At 37.4% G+C, this 17987-nt stretch overlaps 1 protein-coding gene and 1 long non-coding RNA gene across 6 annotated transcripts in view; one reads left to right on the top strand and one right to left on the bottom strand.

Moving 5' to 3' along the window:
* Positions 1–8401, top strand: part of tafa5l (TAFA chemokine like family member 5, like) — a 135776-nt gene extending 127375 nt beyond the window's left edge. For 3 of the 5 annotated variants that reach the window (XR_004339314.1, XM_032563210.1, XM_032563195.1), the window contains 2 exons: positions 2564–2607; positions 5339–8401. Coding sequence is in view for 2 of the 5 variants with exons in the window: in XM_032563210.1 (XP_032419101.1) it covers positions 2564–2607; positions 5339–5404 (110 nt within the window). In the remaining 3 variants the exon portion in view is untranslated. Of the gene's footprint in view, positions 1–2563; positions 2608–2998; positions 3115–5338 lie in introns of all 5 variants that reach the window. The other 2 variants (XR_004339311.1, XR_004339317.1) reach the window with 1 other exon arrangement.
* A 4124-nt stretch (positions 8402–12525) lies between these two features.
* LOC116720199 (uncharacterized) lies at positions 12526–16444 on the bottom strand. The gene is made up of 2 exons (XR_004339349.1): positions 14102–16444; positions 12526–13776 (listed from the first exon to the last, which is right to left on the bottom strand). It is a non-coding gene; the product is annotated as an uncharacterized LOC116720199 (long non-coding RNA).
* Positions 16445–17987: the final 1543 nt, after the last annotated feature.

The following is a 17987-nucleotide window of genomic DNA, read 5'->3' on the forward strand; positions in this document are numbered from 1 at the left end:
AAAGTAAAACAGTACAGATTAAAAACAGATAAAATACCAGAAGACAGTAAAACAAAAGTAGAGCTTAAAACTAATTGGGCAGAATAAACAAGTGGGTCTCTAACTTAGCCTTAGCTTTGCTTCTTTTTCTTTGGCGCTTGTAGTAAAAGAACTTGTCTCTCACATGTTGAGACAGTCTTCTAGCTATGTTATCATAAAACATGGCGCTGCAAAGAACTAGATTCTTTTACAAACTAACCACATACACTGTTATTATTCACACATATGCTACTTTCTGGACAAACAGATGATATTATTGAGCGAGCACTAATTAAAGTTGACTTGACTTTAATTACTTGAGTACCTTGTGGTTCCCATGACAACAGAAAAAATGTTTCTTCATTCCAGATTAGTGAGGTTACCTTTAGTTTTGAATAAAATAATTATTACATAGACTTTAACATGTACAAAATTTTAAGCACACCTTTTTTTTACATGCAGTTTTCATGTAAAAAAAGATGTGTGGCTGCCCATGTAAGGGTTAAAGAGACAGCTGTCCAGTTTCAAGGCGCTAAATTTTAAAGTCAAATTTTGTTTAAGTCATATTTGATATATACAGCGTTTATTTGATAATTGGAGATAACATAGTTACTTGATAAAATGGCACCATGTGGCTGGAAAACACATTAACCTGCCCCTTTAAATTTCATAGCAACTTTAGCAATTAGCAGAGCTCTGGTTCTCACTTCTTATCTGCGAATCTCCCTCATCCATCGTGCCGATGGGAGATAAATGCATCTTGGATGTCCTTGGGTCCTCTGTCTTGTAAATACTAGAGGCAATGAGTGCTGTTTACCGGAGAGCACGACGCACAAACAGTGTGCTTCATCTCTCGTGCCAGTTGGTCCCATGGGGCCAAACTCACCGTGTTACCCTTTTAATTAGTGGCAGCAGTTAATAGTCCCGGTTGCCTGTGCTGCCTCAGCACTCCTGCCCTGACTTCAAGAATCCCCTTCGATCAATAGCAAACACTTGGACTGAGACAGAGAGACAAAGAAGAGGCAGGGACTTACACTGTGGGGGCGCAGGTCTGATCATTTATTTACAGGAAAATCAAATGGAATATTGCTTTATGGCAATTGATGGGATCTGCATTAGCCCCCCACCCCTCTCTTGTGCCTTTAAAGAGATAAGACCTGTGGGTTTTTCAAGACCCACAGAGTCCCTCTTAATCACTTTCTCCTTTCCCCCACTTCTTCGAAAATGAATGCAAAAAAGCAAAGGGTCTGCCCAGATGATTCTATTGTGCCCTTATAAACGTTTATCCCTTTTAACCACTCACATCCTGTGCTCATTTCTTTTCTTGTTTTGATTTAAAGATGCAGTGGAAGTACTTAGCATTTAGATGACATGCTGCGAGAGAGGTGTGATGGATCAGCACCTCTTCAGAGAACTGAATTTCTTTAAAGGCAACAGGGCTAGGCAGGACGGACAGAGTGACTGATAGCGGAGTGACAGGCGGGGGGCGGGCGGCGGAATACCAAGTCGGAACACCGCGGCGGAAGAGTGGGACCGGCTGCTGGGAATGCCAATGCTCCTCCCAGACAGCTTGTCTCGCTGAGGTACAGTACAGACCAAAGGTTTGGACACACAGTTGTGTCCAAACCTTTGGTCTGTACTGTACCTCTGATCAAAAGTGGCTCATTCGCTAGTTTTGAGAAGGCATGGAAGCTGTTTTCATCTTGTGGTCAGAGGAAAACAATTATGAGAGGACTGTAGTTATTGTGTTCACAATGAAACAATGAAGATTACTCTTTATCATTCTTCCTTACCGCTAATCCGATGAAAGAATAGTAGGTTCTAATCAAAGAAAAAGTTTTCTCTTGAATGCAAATGATGAAATGGTTATTATATGCTCCTTGTATATTCAGATTGAGGAGCAAAGCAGCACCTGTTAGCGTATGAAGTTACCTCAAGCTCCTTATCTTCTAAAGATTTCACAGCAGTTCTGTTTAGTTTGCTTTAATCAAACTCCAGCAAATTTGTCTAGAAGATCCGGTTCGTTTGGGGAGGGATGAATGCATAATTGAACTTTGATGCGGACCAAAAAAGCAAACTCTGGTTTGCCTAAAAACCTAGGTCTCGATTCGGTTGTAGTTTGAATACATAAGTGAATACTAACTAGACCAGAGAAAACTTCAGAAGCAGGAAGTAGACTACAATGCTCCAAGTTAAATACAAACATACTAGCCTACCATTAGCTGGAGAAACAGCTTACCGTCTTTTATCAACTACAAAAGTGATAAAAGACTGCTCCAACTGCTAAAACCTCCATTTTTGTTTGCCCTTTTTTAAAGGAAGTTGCACTCAGTGTCTTTTTCAGAGGTTTTGTATTGTTCCTTCAGTGGTTCTTGGTTCAGCGCCACCACAGGTGACGAGGGGAACAGGTTGGTCAAAGGATTTGGTTTGTGTGACACAGTGCTGTGTGAAAGAAAACCACAGCAGCTGAAAATGTAATCAAGTCTACCCCACTATCAAGTCAGCACTATTCACTTGATTCTCACCCTCTACTTTTCTTTTTCAGCCTTTGCCCAGGGAGCCGTCGTAGGACAAAGGGGAAAACAGCAAGTATGAATTTTGGATAACAAGCTCATTTATGCTGATTTGCATGCTGATAACCTGACCTTGGTTTGAGGCATTTTGTGCTATGTATTTCTGCTGTTATAATAACTTTAAGCAAAAATCCCACATTGGAGTAGTAATTAAAAAAGCAAAACAAAAAAAAAGCAGAAAGTTAATTAATTAGGCTATTTTAATTTTTCACACACAAGAGGGCAGAAATCAGGAAGCCATATTTTAAATTCAAAAATTTACAAAATGTCCAGAGGTTCATTAAGCAAATCAGCATTTGGTCTCTATTCATCATGTGTTTTCCACCAACACATTTATGACTAAGCTCAACCTGTCTTAAGCCCTGGGCTATTTGAAACCTCCATTTCATAAACACTCTTATATTTAGTCAGCAACAGCCCCACAAATGAGAGGCCAAACTGCGCTGCGCAGCCTTTGGCTCTGAGGACCCGAGACGCTTGGCGGATTCGTGAAATGCAGCAAGTCTCTTTATCTCATCGCCAGGTCAGAGATAAATTTCAAGAAAATCCTGTCATTTTTATGTCTGCGTAGTTACAGCTGTAAATCTGAAATAACAACCTCATAACTGCCCCAGCTACAGATTTGGCAACTTTGTCACAACAGAAATGAAAAATCGACAACTTTTTTAGTCTCGTAGTTTTGATGTTTGGGGAATAAGTCAGGCTTTAGAACATTATTTTTGTAAACACGGTCAGAACCTGGAGTCGGGCCTCTTAAAAGTAGAGGAGGGTAGAAACAGTTAATCTTGGATGAAGGAAAACCACAAAGGAATTGTCAGCTTGTCAGGATGTAGGCACTTTGATGATTTTTTGGGGTAAAAAAAACGTGAAATCAGGGTTGTTATGGGTAGTTTTACTAAACATAACAACAAAAACATCTCCCCTGGGTTCGCATCAAAGGTAAAAGCTTCTTCAAAAGTCCAAGCTTTCTTTCAAAACAAAGCAGGAGAGAGTGTATCCAAGAATAGTTCTTGACAAAAGCAATTTGTGGAAATGTTGTATTTATAAAATAACCTAAGCAACAAGAATTGCTAGTGCTAGGATTACGTATCCTACACCCTTCTACACCAAGGTCGTCCTATTAAAAGCCGGTCAGGCTAGAGCCGATGATTCATACCCGCATAGCAGGTAAAAACATGGGAAATGTGCTAAAAAATAAAATTAATCCCTGTCCAGGGAACGTCGACTGAGTATCTGTGAAGCTTTTATATTCTGCAAAAACACAATTATTTGGAAACAACATGCTTTATGTCTCCTAGCCAATATCCGAAGATTGATTTTTCCCTCCTCCACTGAGAAAACAAAATGAATCATATACAATTGCCAAGGACAGGGAGAAAAGGGGAATTGGTGGAGTCATAAATATTTATTTGCCCGGCCCTGGGAATTTGCGCAATTCTATATGGATTTACCAACTTATATTTAAGTGTCTGCATGGTTTATATGGGCAGTCTTCAAATGTCACATTTGTCCACTGTTGCCCTGAATCATTTATGCATTAACATTTATAGATTAATACATATAACATATTCATGGTGCGAGTCCACTCATTTGGCGAGGTTATCCTGATTAAGTGATTGGTTAAATTAAATCATTAACTGTAGGACTTCAACTGAGGGTGAAATATCTTCACATTCAGAATACTGTATGATTCTGGCTTTTGGGTTTTTTGCTACCATCACATAAAAGCGATGTGAGATCTTTTCATTTGGGTTAGAATTTTTAAAATGAGAAGCAAATAATAAATAGTGTTAATTGATTCTGGGTAAAATAATCTTGTGTGAAGTGTTAAAATCAATCAAATGAATTACATTCCTCACTTTGTTCAGGCTGAAGTCAGGTTAACTAATGTAAATTGTGGTGGTTAAGATTTATTAGAGAACTAATTGATATTTTAATACCACTAATTAATGTCTACCTGTAGCTGAAATGTCTAAGAATACTACAAATATGCGCTGATGTTTGAATTAAGTCTCTCTGTATTATAAAGATTAAACACACCCTTGTCTAAATTTTGCAGGTGTGACATCAAAAATTATTTTCAGTCTTTTTCTATCTTTAAATGACATGCAACCTGTTCAATTCAACTGAAAAACAAACAAAGCTGTTGAGAAGAAAATAGAAACACTTTCTAAATGCTGTTTTATGTACCTTTTAAATCCAGTTTCAGCATTCAGTCTGCAATGGTGTGGTGCCATTAGTTGTTTTGTACATCTGACAACAATCTCCTGTATTTGTTGTGTGTTTCCTTTCTTCAAAAAGAAAATATCCAGACATAGCTAAAAAACATACGTAGCCCTAGCCAAGGCACTAAACTCCAAGTTGCCAACCAAAGTGGGTATTTCAGAGATGTCCTTAGAATCTGACTGATTTGGTGAATTTTATAGGCAGGACTTGAACAGTGCTGTTCTGCACAACTTTGTGCTTGTCTGTTGATTAAATCCCAATGAAATACATTGAAGTTTGTAGCTTTTACAGCTAGGTGTAACCCCCCGTTCCCTAAAACTCATAGGATTTACAACCTTTTCAGTCCAGTAGTGGTGTTGATAAGATAATTGAATTAGATTAGGACTTGTGCTGTAGATAGTAAGCTGCATGTTGTATTATGATAGAACATATTGTTAGCATTGTATCATAGACTAAAAAAGTTTGCTGAATCAAATCCTTTGATCGCTTTATGTCTTGTCTTTCTTCTTTCTTCTCTTCAGGGTCACAAACATGTTTTTTTCAAAACAAAGCAGTGGCCAGTCACTATATCTGTATCCATTCACTAACGGGCCTCACAAAATCTCCTCAAGGACTGACCTCCCAGGACAAAAAAAAAGCTTCTCCAGTCACTCCAGTGACTCTTGGGATAATTCTGAGAAGCCTCAGCTGAGCCTCTCAATACACCAACAGCATCAAACTTTCACCACAGACTGATTTACTAAGTCATCACTGAGAGAGAAAGAAAATTCCCTATGAGGAACAGTTTTTAGTGGAGCATTGACTTTCTGGCCTTTTTATGCTGTTGTGTCCTCCACCACCTGATTTCTAAGGGAAGGATCCTTGAAGATCTTTTTATTCGTACCTTTTGTGACTGGATTCAAACTTATGAGGAGCTTCTTTTAAGAGTCAGCCGTTTTAGCGTCCTTACATTCCCCTCCATGAAGCCGTAATAACCCACTCACATTTCATTAACAACACTTTGCTGCTAAAGAGCTGTGATTTTACTGAGGCTGAGCCAAACACTGTAGTCTGCCAGATTAGAGCCTTTAACACCTTTCTCTCGTTTGACTCGGTGGAACTTTACAAGGCTGAGGAGAACACCGCAGGACCATCACTGGGAAGCAGTGAGGAACGTCACATAGACAACAGGAAGACGTCATTGTGTATGGCTCCTTGCTGAAAGTCAGTATTATGTGGACGCTTTGGTTGACTTAGTTTGTGTCTTTTGCTTTTTTTTTTTTATGTGGCACAAACATAGCATAGCGGAGTAGTTTTTGTCAATGAACCTGAGCCATATTGCCCACACCACTGGGAGTATTTAGCAAATGTGGACCCCCAGCTCATTTTATGTGTTTTGGGAGATGGTGCATGTCTGCATCTGTCCATGTGTGTGATTCTCTGCGGGGGTGAACGTTTATGTGTGTGTGTGCGTGCCGGGGTGTGTGTGTGCATGAGTACAACAGGAAACACACTGTGAAATAAGTCCTATCCAATGCATTATTCATACTCTTGTATATTTTTGGGACATGCCCAGACTAGAGCTCACCATCTGGCGAAGAGAATTTCACAAATGTTGGATCCAGTTCATATCCATGGTTTCACCTTTTGCTTTTTTTCCCCCTCTTCCTGTAGTATTTACAGATATTTTTACTGAAGTAACAAATGGTTAAACCTGGATCACAACTGGTCAAATCAGTTAAATCCTCTAATCAAGCTCTTGTTTATGTGATTAATATTATTTCTGAATCCTATCAAAATTGAATATATTTTGATATACACGTCCAGCTCTTTGCAGGACGTGGTATTTGCAGATATTGATGATAGTGTGACTTATTTTAAAAATGTATGTAGCTCAATATATATCAGACAAATATATTTTATGTTATCATTAAAGGGCAGCAGAACTGTTTGATTTGGGTGGACACAAAAACATAAGCACTTCTAACAATACTCAGCCTGAACATTATAAAATTAGTCAACATTCTCCTACATTTTGAAGATTATTTTATTTTTTGTTTTCATTTCTGGCAAGAAAACAGGAACAGTCTGCTTTATGATGCTGAAGTGTTTTAGTTCATGTGTCCATTCCATTTGTTTAATTCTTTCTACTCAAAAACAAAACATCCTCCTGTACGTCTCCATTGACTGTTTGCATTCGAGGATATAAATAATGTCTGTTTCGGATGAACATGGCGTATTTGTGAGAATCGATTTACACCACTCAAATCCTGTGGGTTGCGACAGTTTTGTAGACTGTTCAAACATTGGTTTAGGCTTTATAGCTCGGTTTAAGGCATTATGTGTACAAAGGCTTGTAAGAAATGCAAAATAGCAAGTGTGTTTATGAGAGATTTGCTTCGTGTGTGTCTGTTTTTTCCAGGTCAGCTATGGTCTGTATTGTGAGAAAATATCCATTTCCATCTAATTCAATGGTTTTGATTTCATGTAGCCTTTTTAATCATTCCTTTGGTTTTGCACTCTGTGTAAATAAATTGTCGCTTTGATTTGACTCCATGCCACTTTCGGTGCTGCTGCAGATGGATTCATTAAAGCTTTTGAACTGGAACGTAGTTAGAAGTACAAATGAATTTTTTTTTTCCTATTGGTGAAAACTGGAAATGGTGCAGTATTAGATTTTGACAGTATGGTCATCTTGATTAACTTACATTTGTTTCACTGAATTATGCTATTTATACTATTATGGAATGCATTTCAATAGTTTAGGAAAATACTGATTTGAGTTTCGAACTGTCTACCATCACATGTGACATTGTAGCCCCACCAATCTGATCTTCACATAATCCTGATGGATTATTGAACCCGTTGAAAAAGTGTTAAAGACACATGTGCTATTGCAGCATTGACAACAATATCCAACAGTTAAGGTAGTGTCCCGACTTCTCTTTCTACTCTATGCAGACTTTCTGTCTGCAGAAATGAAGATTTACTTACTAAGGTAAGTAAATCTTCATTTCTGCAGACAGAAATTCAGCTGAGGGCTTGGAAAATTTCCAACTGATGTTCTCTGGCTTATTTGATCATGCCAGCTAATAATCATTGAAGCACTTGGGGAAAATTAACATTTTTCTCCAGAATATCTGCATTCACTCTTATTTTACGGCATATATTATTTATATAAGTTGTAATACTGATGCTGTGAAATATTTGGCGTCCAAGAAGCTGGATTTGACTAAACTCACATTCTTTATGCTTCAGTTTTAGATGTGTTACGGGTTCTGGAGTGTTATTTACTTGAAGCCACGTCTTTTCTCTGAATCACAAGGAAGATTCACAACAACGTTTTGGGTATACCTTTGTGAGCTTGCGACTAAGCTATATTCATAAATGATCTCTAAAAAGCAAAAGTTTCTGCAAACGTTTTTTGCAGAAAACAAAAATGTTGTTTTAAAATTGGTAGAAAAAAGCACAGGGCCCCCTCTGCCACACAGCTGACTGACAACTTGTAGCAACAAGTAAGACGGAAACTTCATGCTATACTACATGTGTCTAGAGAAAACTTTGCATTGTCTCTATTATTGTAGTAAAAAAAGTTTAGGTCATAACAGTGATCTGGTTTTTTATTTGCCTTTTTAACCATGGTATAGATTGAGAAGCAAACAGGCTGATACCTGTGTCAGCACAAATGGCCAAACTAAAACAGATTTTCATTCATCTAAAGCAGTTGTAACTCACTTGACTGCCTCAACAAAATCCCACTGTGACTGTGGTCTGCGTCTGTTGTTCCCTAAAACAAGTCAAAATGTCTAAACTTGCATTGACTTCTGTATTACATTCGATACCCAACAGTGAGACACCCCATTGTATTAAGATCTGATGCAATGTCTTTATTTACCTGACTGAATTTGAAAACAAATTAATTTAATAAGTAAGCCAAATTAAAGGCGATACCCTTAACATTTAAAGGCACTACACAATGATGAAAGAGTGTCTACTCAGTGATAAGGCATCTGACTGCAATTTGAAATGCCCCTCTGTAATGATACTATTCATTTCTGGTTTGTTTGTGCAGATATAATTATTAGTAGTTCCCTGAATCCCTTTAAAGAATAAGGAGAAAAAATACATCCTTCTTCCCAATACAGTTTGTTTCATTGATATTGCTTGTGTTTTGCGCTCTCGCTTTTGGGTTGTAGAAGTAAATATCTGATGAAGAAATGGTCAAAATGTAGTAGCATTCATTGTCTTCAATGATTTTTCAGTTGGCTATAAAAGCTCTTAGATGTGTAGATGTAGTTGCTGCTGTGCCAAATGTTCCCACTCAACTCCCACTCAGGGAGAGATGTTCTTTCAACTCAAACCCGGCTGCTTCCTTCCTTCCAGTTTCAATTTTCTTGCTTGCTGTCTCCAGGTTTTGTATGTGGGCTACTATGAGGATCAATAGTGAAAAGACCTGTCATGAAGCAGCTTTTGCAAGCTACAGCATTTTGGTCATTTCAAACCAACAAACATTGATGGTTAATGTAAATGAGCATACATGCACCGTTTGCATCTATTCTTTGTAAGATGTGAAAATGCTGTAGTATAAAGGCTGAAAATTCCTCAGAAAAATCCAACTTCATTGAAATAAAATCCCTTTAAATACAGCTATGGTTATTAAAACATATCTTATGAGATTAGACCCATTTCACCTTCTTGCTTTCACCCCTGAGACCTGGCACTAAAGCTTTGCAGGTCAATGCAAGGTCAAAAAACCTACAAAATGTAAGCTAGTCACGCTGCTGGATCTCTTATATAACTTATATTTCCACGATGTGAAAAACACTCCAAAAGTGGTGCATGTAACTAGATTACAGGAAAAGCCAGGTGGCTACAATTGTTCTTGGACATGTTGAAGCATTAGTATTGCAGCAGTCATAAGTACATATGTGAACAGTGCAACAGAATTATTTAGCCAATTCTGCTGCAGAATTGACTAAACAATCACCCTATCATAGCATTACTTAATATCATGCAACATAATGCAAACGCTTTGTCTACGCTAGTGGTGGTCCCCAACCCCCGGGCCGCGGACCGGTACCGGTCCGTTTACCAATTGGTACCAGGCCGCGCAACAAATAATTAAATATTTCCGTGTTATGTATTGAGTCTGGAGGATCTTTTATTTTGAAAATCCTTTAACTGGATTCTGTCAGTTACATCTTGGGCGGCAACATTGAGCCCACAAACAGCATCGGTTTCGGTCTCCTCCCTATGCGCGCGCACCCCCCCGTCCGCAGCAAATTTGCAAAGTCTTAATCGGTCCGCCGTACTAAATAGGTTGGGGACCACTGGTCTACGCCGTTGAAGATTCACTTAATTTTCGATCTATAAAACTCAAAGTGGAACTGATAGTACAACCTACTTTTCATTTTTTTGCCTCACAATCTTCTGAATATTTGGGATAAATTAGAGCACTCAAACTTCCTTCCCAAGTGGTCAGTATATCAGTAGAATATGGTCAAAACAAAACAAAAAACAAAACAGTGACACTATCCTGTACAAAATATAACACAACCACCTGTTGTAGGTGAACACGTGAATTTCACATACATGATGACAATACAGACACTATACAATGTCGATGCATACCAAAAGCCACAAAATACTTAAAAGGAACTAATGGTGTCCAAATTATTCTTCAATTCTTCACCTTCAGACCTTCATGACAGGATTTTGAGATATGCCAACATACAAGGTGAGAAATAAGACAATATTAAATAAGATTGGATATTTTCTGTTTTAAATCTGCTGTTGCAAGACACATTGAGATGTCTAGTCATTCCAATGAGTTTGTCAGTGACACTGGATGAACTTTGAGTTTCTTACCAGGGTGTGCCATTTTATAGTCAGTGTTATGCAAGTTCATCCTTCAGAAGACGTTTGGCTCAAACTGTTTAAAACTAAATTATTTATGATCAGAGTTCTCTACCTAAAACTTCTGAGCCAAATTTGTGACCCAACATGAACTTTATATTTATTTATAATTTTGTACACAAAGCTGTTAAATGCTAAAATGAAATGTCATTACTTGATTAGAATATTAAACCTGTAAAAGCTAAATAGTATAATCTGGGAGCATTCTGCCTCTAGTGATTCTGAGCACCACCTCTGTTGCTCTACATCCAGTTCCAGAATGTGAAGCTAATTAATGTTTCATCCATAAGCGACTCTAAATATAATCATACAAGGTTGCATTTGAGAATCTGAATCAGAATGAATTAGAAATAGTCTCTGCTTATGTAGCATTTTGACGAACCCACTGTTGACGTCAGTGGTCCTCAGTGGGGAGACCACTGTGGGTTTCCTTTGTACCAGCTCACTGAGGCTCTGGCAGAGTACCTCAGCAGGGATTTTCTGAGAGGCTATCAGAGTGAAGAAATTCCTAGTGAGAACAGAGAGGAAAAAAGATCCATCATAGCGTCGACGGCTTATTTTCATCATGAACTGCCTTGTAAGCCAGTTTGTGGATAATGGTAATCAGGTTGAAGATCTAATCTTTGATCAGAGGGGTACTTTTAATATGTAATTTTTAAAAAATACATTAATAACTGAACTATTTCTCAGTGTCAGCCTCCTATATAAACATCTGTTAGTATAAATCCAGATTAGTTGGTCCAGGAGGATCAAGCTGATGACTAGTTAGAGAGGAACCAAGACCGAGTGGAATGCTACTGACTGAAAGTATGGCTAACATTTTGGATCAGGCCACCCAGAGTTCAATCTGATTGAATCTGTGGAGTAAGCTAAAAATGAGGTTGGTGGCAAGAAGTGCCTCACAAGCCCAAACACATCATCAGCAAAGATAAATGATCAAAATACCAGAAGAAACAGGTAAAAAACTGGTTGATTGCTTCATTGGTATAATTTCTATTCATACTGATTTTTTCCATTATTCTCTTGAGAAAAGTGTACAAAATTTTACACATACTATTTCAAAAACAGTAAAAAAGACAAATGGGCTTCCGGTTATGGCAGCCACGTGAGAAGACGTACCGAACTTCGCCCTGCTGCTTGTTGCTTTAATAAGGGGAAAATAACCGCTGTTCACAAAAGATTTATGCAAAAAAAGGACAAACTGATGTATAATGCCTATCTCAACTAAACAACACAAAGGGAAAAGCAAAGCATCCAAGCAAACGAAGCTGTTCGACCATAACCTACGTGGAGAAGCTCGCAAAGCTAACAAAAACATGGCTGCGCAAGAAGGGACAAGCGAGTCTGAAAATAGTAAGTCAGATCAAATCCTAGCGGCATTGGAGTCATTAAGAAGCGAGTTGTCCGCGAAACTTGATGGAGTGATGGTGACACTACAAGATGTAAAACAAGAAATGAAAGATTACAATGAACGTATGTCGCGAGTAGAGAAGAGGTCTTGTGCGAAATTCTGTCCCCTTGTGAAAATCTGTTCCCCCTGTGTCGGGAGCACGCATTGCAGCCAGAGAGGCGGATCTGACCATTTTCATGGCGCTTCTGATCGATTTCTCGGTAAAAACAACTCAGTTAATCATGTCAAGCTTGTAACATTTAGTTTAATCGGCAGCTGTTGTTTACAAAATTGTAAAAATAATTAAATAAACGAGGTCTTTTTGTTTTGTGTTATTTTAAATGCCAAGAGAATCGGTCCTTTTCCAACTTTTGTCACTTCCGCCTGACAGAAATAAAAGTCAGTCACCAAAACACAGTTTTTCAACACGTAGTGTGTATTTATAATTTTTCATTGCTGACATAAGAGGATGGAAGCGGGCTGAAAGCATGGCACAAAAATTAAGACTTCCTGAAAAGACGAGAGTGTAGACTTTCTGGTAAATCCCATTATAATGTAAAATATGACAGATTACAGTAGTAAGGAAATTTCTAGTACACTACAGGCTATCACACATAATAATTTTGGGGAATTTAGCAACAGTTGCTCTTTATTCCCAAAAGTTATGGGGGGAGGAGAGGAGAGAATGGATATTTCAGCTGCTTGAAATAAACCGTTCCCCTTCCAAAACACAGGAACAAATTAATTTACCAACAAGTCTTTAACTGTGTTTATTCCTTTCATCATCAATAATAAATCATGTAAGTTTGGTAGCATTTGCTCATTATTTGCCAGAGTTATGAGGGGGGAACCATATACTTTAGCCACCTGAAATAATCAGTTCCCCCTTCATAAAATGTGAACAAATTAATTTACCAACAAGTCTTTAACTGTGTTTATTCCTCTTATCATCAACGATAAATCGTGTGAATTTGGTAACATTTGATCATTATTTGTCAAAGTTATGAGGGGGGAACCATATATTTTAGCCACCTGAAATAATCCGTTCCCCCTCTACAACATGGGAACAAATTAATTTACAAGAAAGTGTTTAAACTGTGCTTTGGAAACATTTGCTCTTCATTTCTCAAAGATAAGGGGCCTTGGGATTTAAACTTTTTTTCCATAGCTGCCTTATATCAAAGTCTTGTAAGTATAAAAATCAAACAGTTTTCAAAATGTAATTTATTAACCATTAAACAACATACATAAACAAGCACACCACAGCAAACTCAGGAACAAAGGCAAACTAAGGCAACTAAGGCAAACAGGCAAAGCAGTGATAAGTTTTTCCAGTTGGTGGGCTTCCAACACACACATGATGGAACCACCTCAGACACATGTCACACTGGATCTAGGAAAGAAACCAAAAATATCAGTTTTTTTTGTTTTTTTTAGAAAAATATGTCTTTACAATTACAATATACAATCAATAATTTTAGATTCCCTTATATTCCAACTGCTGGAGGATCATATCATAGCTTGTTTACGCAAGATAAGATTAGATAAAACTTGTCCTCTTCATTTAGTTTACTAACACTAAGTCTTTGAATAGTTCTAAAAACTTTCCTACCCAGTTCACATCCGTGTCACTTTCCATCTCTCCACAGAAGTGACACAAGTCTTTTAGGTCCTCTGTTAACAACAAAAGTATAAAAACATACACACACACACACGATTATACATGTACAATCTTGACCGTATATATGTGGGTGTGTATGAAACTGTTACACAGGATGTGCTAAGCACCAACACAGTCATTTATGAAAAAAAATATAGAAAATAAAATGATTGTACTTATTAATTTGTAGACAATTTCCTTAAATAAATGTTTTCAGAGCCCATGTTAATGTATTAAGTTTGGCTAAGTACAGATGTTTTAGCCAAACATACAAATAATAGTAATCATGATAACAATTGTCATAAACACTCAAAATAAGAATATTAATGTTATCCTCACCACTGTTAAGGATAAGTCTCACAACAATTTTCAACCTCATGCTGTAGTCCGCCTCTCTGGAAACAGGAAAATCCACAACCTCTTTTGATAGGATTTTTTCTGCAAACTGAAATGAACAGCTTCATTTAATGGCTTTAAATTTAAGTAACAAAGAAAGTAATTCACTGTACATGTCTCAAAATATATATCAAAATCCTAAAGTCATACACTGTGTGACAATATGTATGCACCTTCAGTGAAAATACACCACATGATGTACTATCTTGTTTTGGATGCTGTCACATGTCCAACATTGCACCCCTTCTTCCTCATAAATGCCCTGTAAATATAGATATATTAATAAGAACAACTTTATTTGATTTTCATACTTGAGTTAAACTTACATTTTTAACCATACCTTGTGATTTGCAAACATTTCTGGATGTCTTGTTTTGGTTTCCCCAGTGGATTCAAGAACAAAGACTTTTTCTCTTGTGGGTAGATCACCTAGAAAGTGGGCATTCGACAGTTTTCATGTGGTTTTTGTCTATGTGATAAGTATGATATAGATTTTTTTTAGAGTTTAAAAACATTTATTACCACTAAAGTCCAGTGGTGGTGTTGATTGTTGATTCCCAGAATGGTTCCCCTCTCATAACTTTGTCAAAAAAAGAGTAAATGCTACCAAACTTACATGATTTATTATTGATGATGAAAGGAGTAAAAACAGTTAAAGACTTGTTGGTGAATTAATTTGTTCCTGTGTTTTGGAGGGGGAACGGATTATTTCACGTGGCTAAAATATTCATTCTCTCCTCTCCTCCCCCCATAACTTTTGGGATCACACCCTCATCTCACTGGAATCACTGTTGGACCTACAGAACACAGGATTTCCTTGTTCGCAGACGATGTGATCTTATTCATATCAAAATGAAGTCGATCAATACAAATTATTATGGAAATAATTAAATTATTTAGTGAGATATCTGGATACAAAATAAACAAAAATAAGTCTTCTATTCTATTAATGAAAGAATTAGCCCATCCTCAGATGTATTACAGTTTAAAATAGTTAATGAATTTAAATATTTAGGGGTACACATCTCTTCAGATCTTGAACAGGTTGCTGCGACCAATTATAAACTCATATTGAATGAAGTAGATAATTCATTTGAAAGATGGATGCCACTACCAATATCTATGATTAGAAGAATAAATATAATAAAAATGAGCATATTGCCAAAACTACTCTATATATTTCAGAATGTTGCTCTTCCCCCTCCTCCTGAATTCTTTTCACAAATAAAGACGAAGATGTTGCATTTTTTATGGAACAATAGGAAATCCAGATTCTGTTTGTCTTTACTGTACCTCCCTTATGACCGAGGAGGCTTGAAGTGCCCAAATTTTCACTTGTATTACTATGCTGTGCAGTTGAGGTCTATGATGTTTTATTACAGTAATCATTCTCCACATTGGACTGACATGGAGACTCAGGATTTGAAATTGACTCTGCCTTCATATTTATATTCAAATTCAATATCAAAGCTTCTGAAACATACTAAAAATCCATTTCTTAAGACTATGATGGAGAGATGGAGAGATATAAGAAAAATTTTAAATGAACCAAATTGTTTATCGCTGTTCAGTCCGGTGTGGGGTAACCAATTTTTTGTATCCGGTAGAGCTGATTCAATATTTAAAGTATGGAAAGACAAAGGACTCCAAATGTTTCGGAATCTTTATGTACCAGACTCAGACATACTAATGAGCTTTCAGGATCTGCAACATAAATTTCACCTAGTTAGAAAACATTTTTTTTAATATCGCCAACTCAGAAGCTTCATAAGAACAAATCAAAATAATGAGTTGACAAAGCCTGCCAAGTCAACTTTAGAAAAAATGTTAACAAAGGACAGTTTGAAGAAAGGTATCATATCAGAGTTTTATCACTCAATAATGTTACATATATCTGAAGGATCTCATGATAGACTTAAGGCTTGGAAAGAAGACTTACTACTAGAGTTATCAGAGGAAGATTGGCAAACAGCATGTAAACTGGCCCACACCAGCTCTACACATCTCTTAAAATGATTCAATTCAAATGGTTAATGCGTGTTTATATAATAACACCAGTGGACCTTAATAGGTATAACAGGGAGATACCTGATATATGTCCAAAATGCACAGAGGACAGAGGAACTCTGGTTCACTGCATGTGGTATTGTAGGATAATTACACTGTTTTGGAAAGAGGTAAAAGATGTAATAAGGAAAATAATTTCCAAACAAATAATTCTTGAGCCAAAGCTGTTTGTGTTTGGACTGTACCATGAAAAACATAATTACCGTATTTTCCGCACTATAAGGCGCACCACATTATAAGGCGCACCTTCAATGAATGGCCTATTTTAAAACTTTTTTCATATATAAGGCGCACCGCATTATAAGGCGCATAGATTAGACTCTACAGTAGAGGCTGGGGTTACGTTATGCATCCATTAGATGGAACTGCGCTGAAGGGAATGTCAACAAAATAGTCAGATAGGTCAGTCAAACTTTATTAATAGATTACAAACCAGGATTCTGACAACTCCGTTCATTCCCAAAATGAATAAACAGCTGTTTTATTATTTTCCCCAAGGTAAAGTAAGTGACGGGGTATTTTCGTGACACAGTTTATCTTTTAACAACAGCAAGGTATAACATATAGTGAAGGGGAACTTTTCCTCGATTCAATAAACACGTAAAAAACAGTCTGATACTGTTATGGTAAATCAAACGTTAGTGCAATCACAATATATATCCACTTCCGCACCATTGATTGGTTCATGTTAAATTCTCTCGCTGCTGCTCTATTCCCGTGTTCTACTGCGTGACTGATCGCCTTGAGCTTAAACTCTGCGTCGTAAGCTTGTCTCTTAATAGGAGCCATTTTGGGGTCTTTACACAAAACCCAGCATGCACCGCGCGCTTCTTCTTCTACGAGGGAAAATGAAGTCGGCGGCTGCTTACCGTAGTTGCGAGACCTGTTGTGGCTCAATATTGGTCCATATATAAGGCACACTGGATTATAAGGCGCACTCTCGGCTTTTGAGAAAATTGAAGGTTTTTAGGTGCGCCTTATAGTGCGGAAAATACGGTTTACTATAAATGAACGGACATTTATAAACTTAAGTTTGCTTAATGTGAAAAGATGCTATTAAGGAAGAATAATTTATAAATTAACTTTGGAAAAAAAGTTTGGCTCTCTCTTCCTCTGAATCCCAAGTCCTCTCAGCGGGCAACGTGCGGCCACAAAGAAAACAACAATGCATGTTGACGTCACAGAATTACAGAGTTTAATCCCATACAAAGCAACGTATGAATTAACAACAAAACTGCAGAGGAACAGAGATATACATTCATTACCTGAGACAGGAAAAAATAGAGAAAGAAAAGACCAAGAAAAGGCAAAGACGCGTCTTTGGAGAGAGCTGATGCAAAAAAGCAAAATAGTGGCAGCTATCTGAATTGTTACTCCTGTGCACGAATTCTTATACTGAAAGTGTGTCTTTCCTTTTTAATATATTCAATTAAGGCGTACCTCTGGTTGACCAACTGGAAGCTACCTTGGACACTCAGAGAAACTTAGAACTCCCCCTAATTTACGCCAAAGATCAAAGGCCATTTGCTCTCTGGATCAACAAAAGAGCAAACAGCTGCATCCTGGCCTCCTGGTTTCTACGGTCATTTGGGTAAAGAAAAACATAAGATAAGATTTCACAGATACCTGTGGAATCCGGAGTCTCTCCCGTTATCTCTCCTTACATAAATTCTCAGGACAAACTTAAATCCAGTAATTTGGTTCAAAGAAAGGTTATCTTCACAAAACCCCATTTAGCATAAATCCTGAGCAATTTTCTAAT

The sequence above is a fragment of the Xiphophorus hellerii genome, chromosome 1, assembly GCF_003331165.1.
Source record: "Xiphophorus hellerii strain 12219 chromosome 1, Xiphophorus_hellerii-4.1, whole genome shotgun sequence".
Classification (NCBI taxonomy): Eukaryota; Metazoa; Chordata; class Actinopteri; order Cyprinodontiformes; family Poeciliidae; genus Xiphophorus; species Xiphophorus hellerii.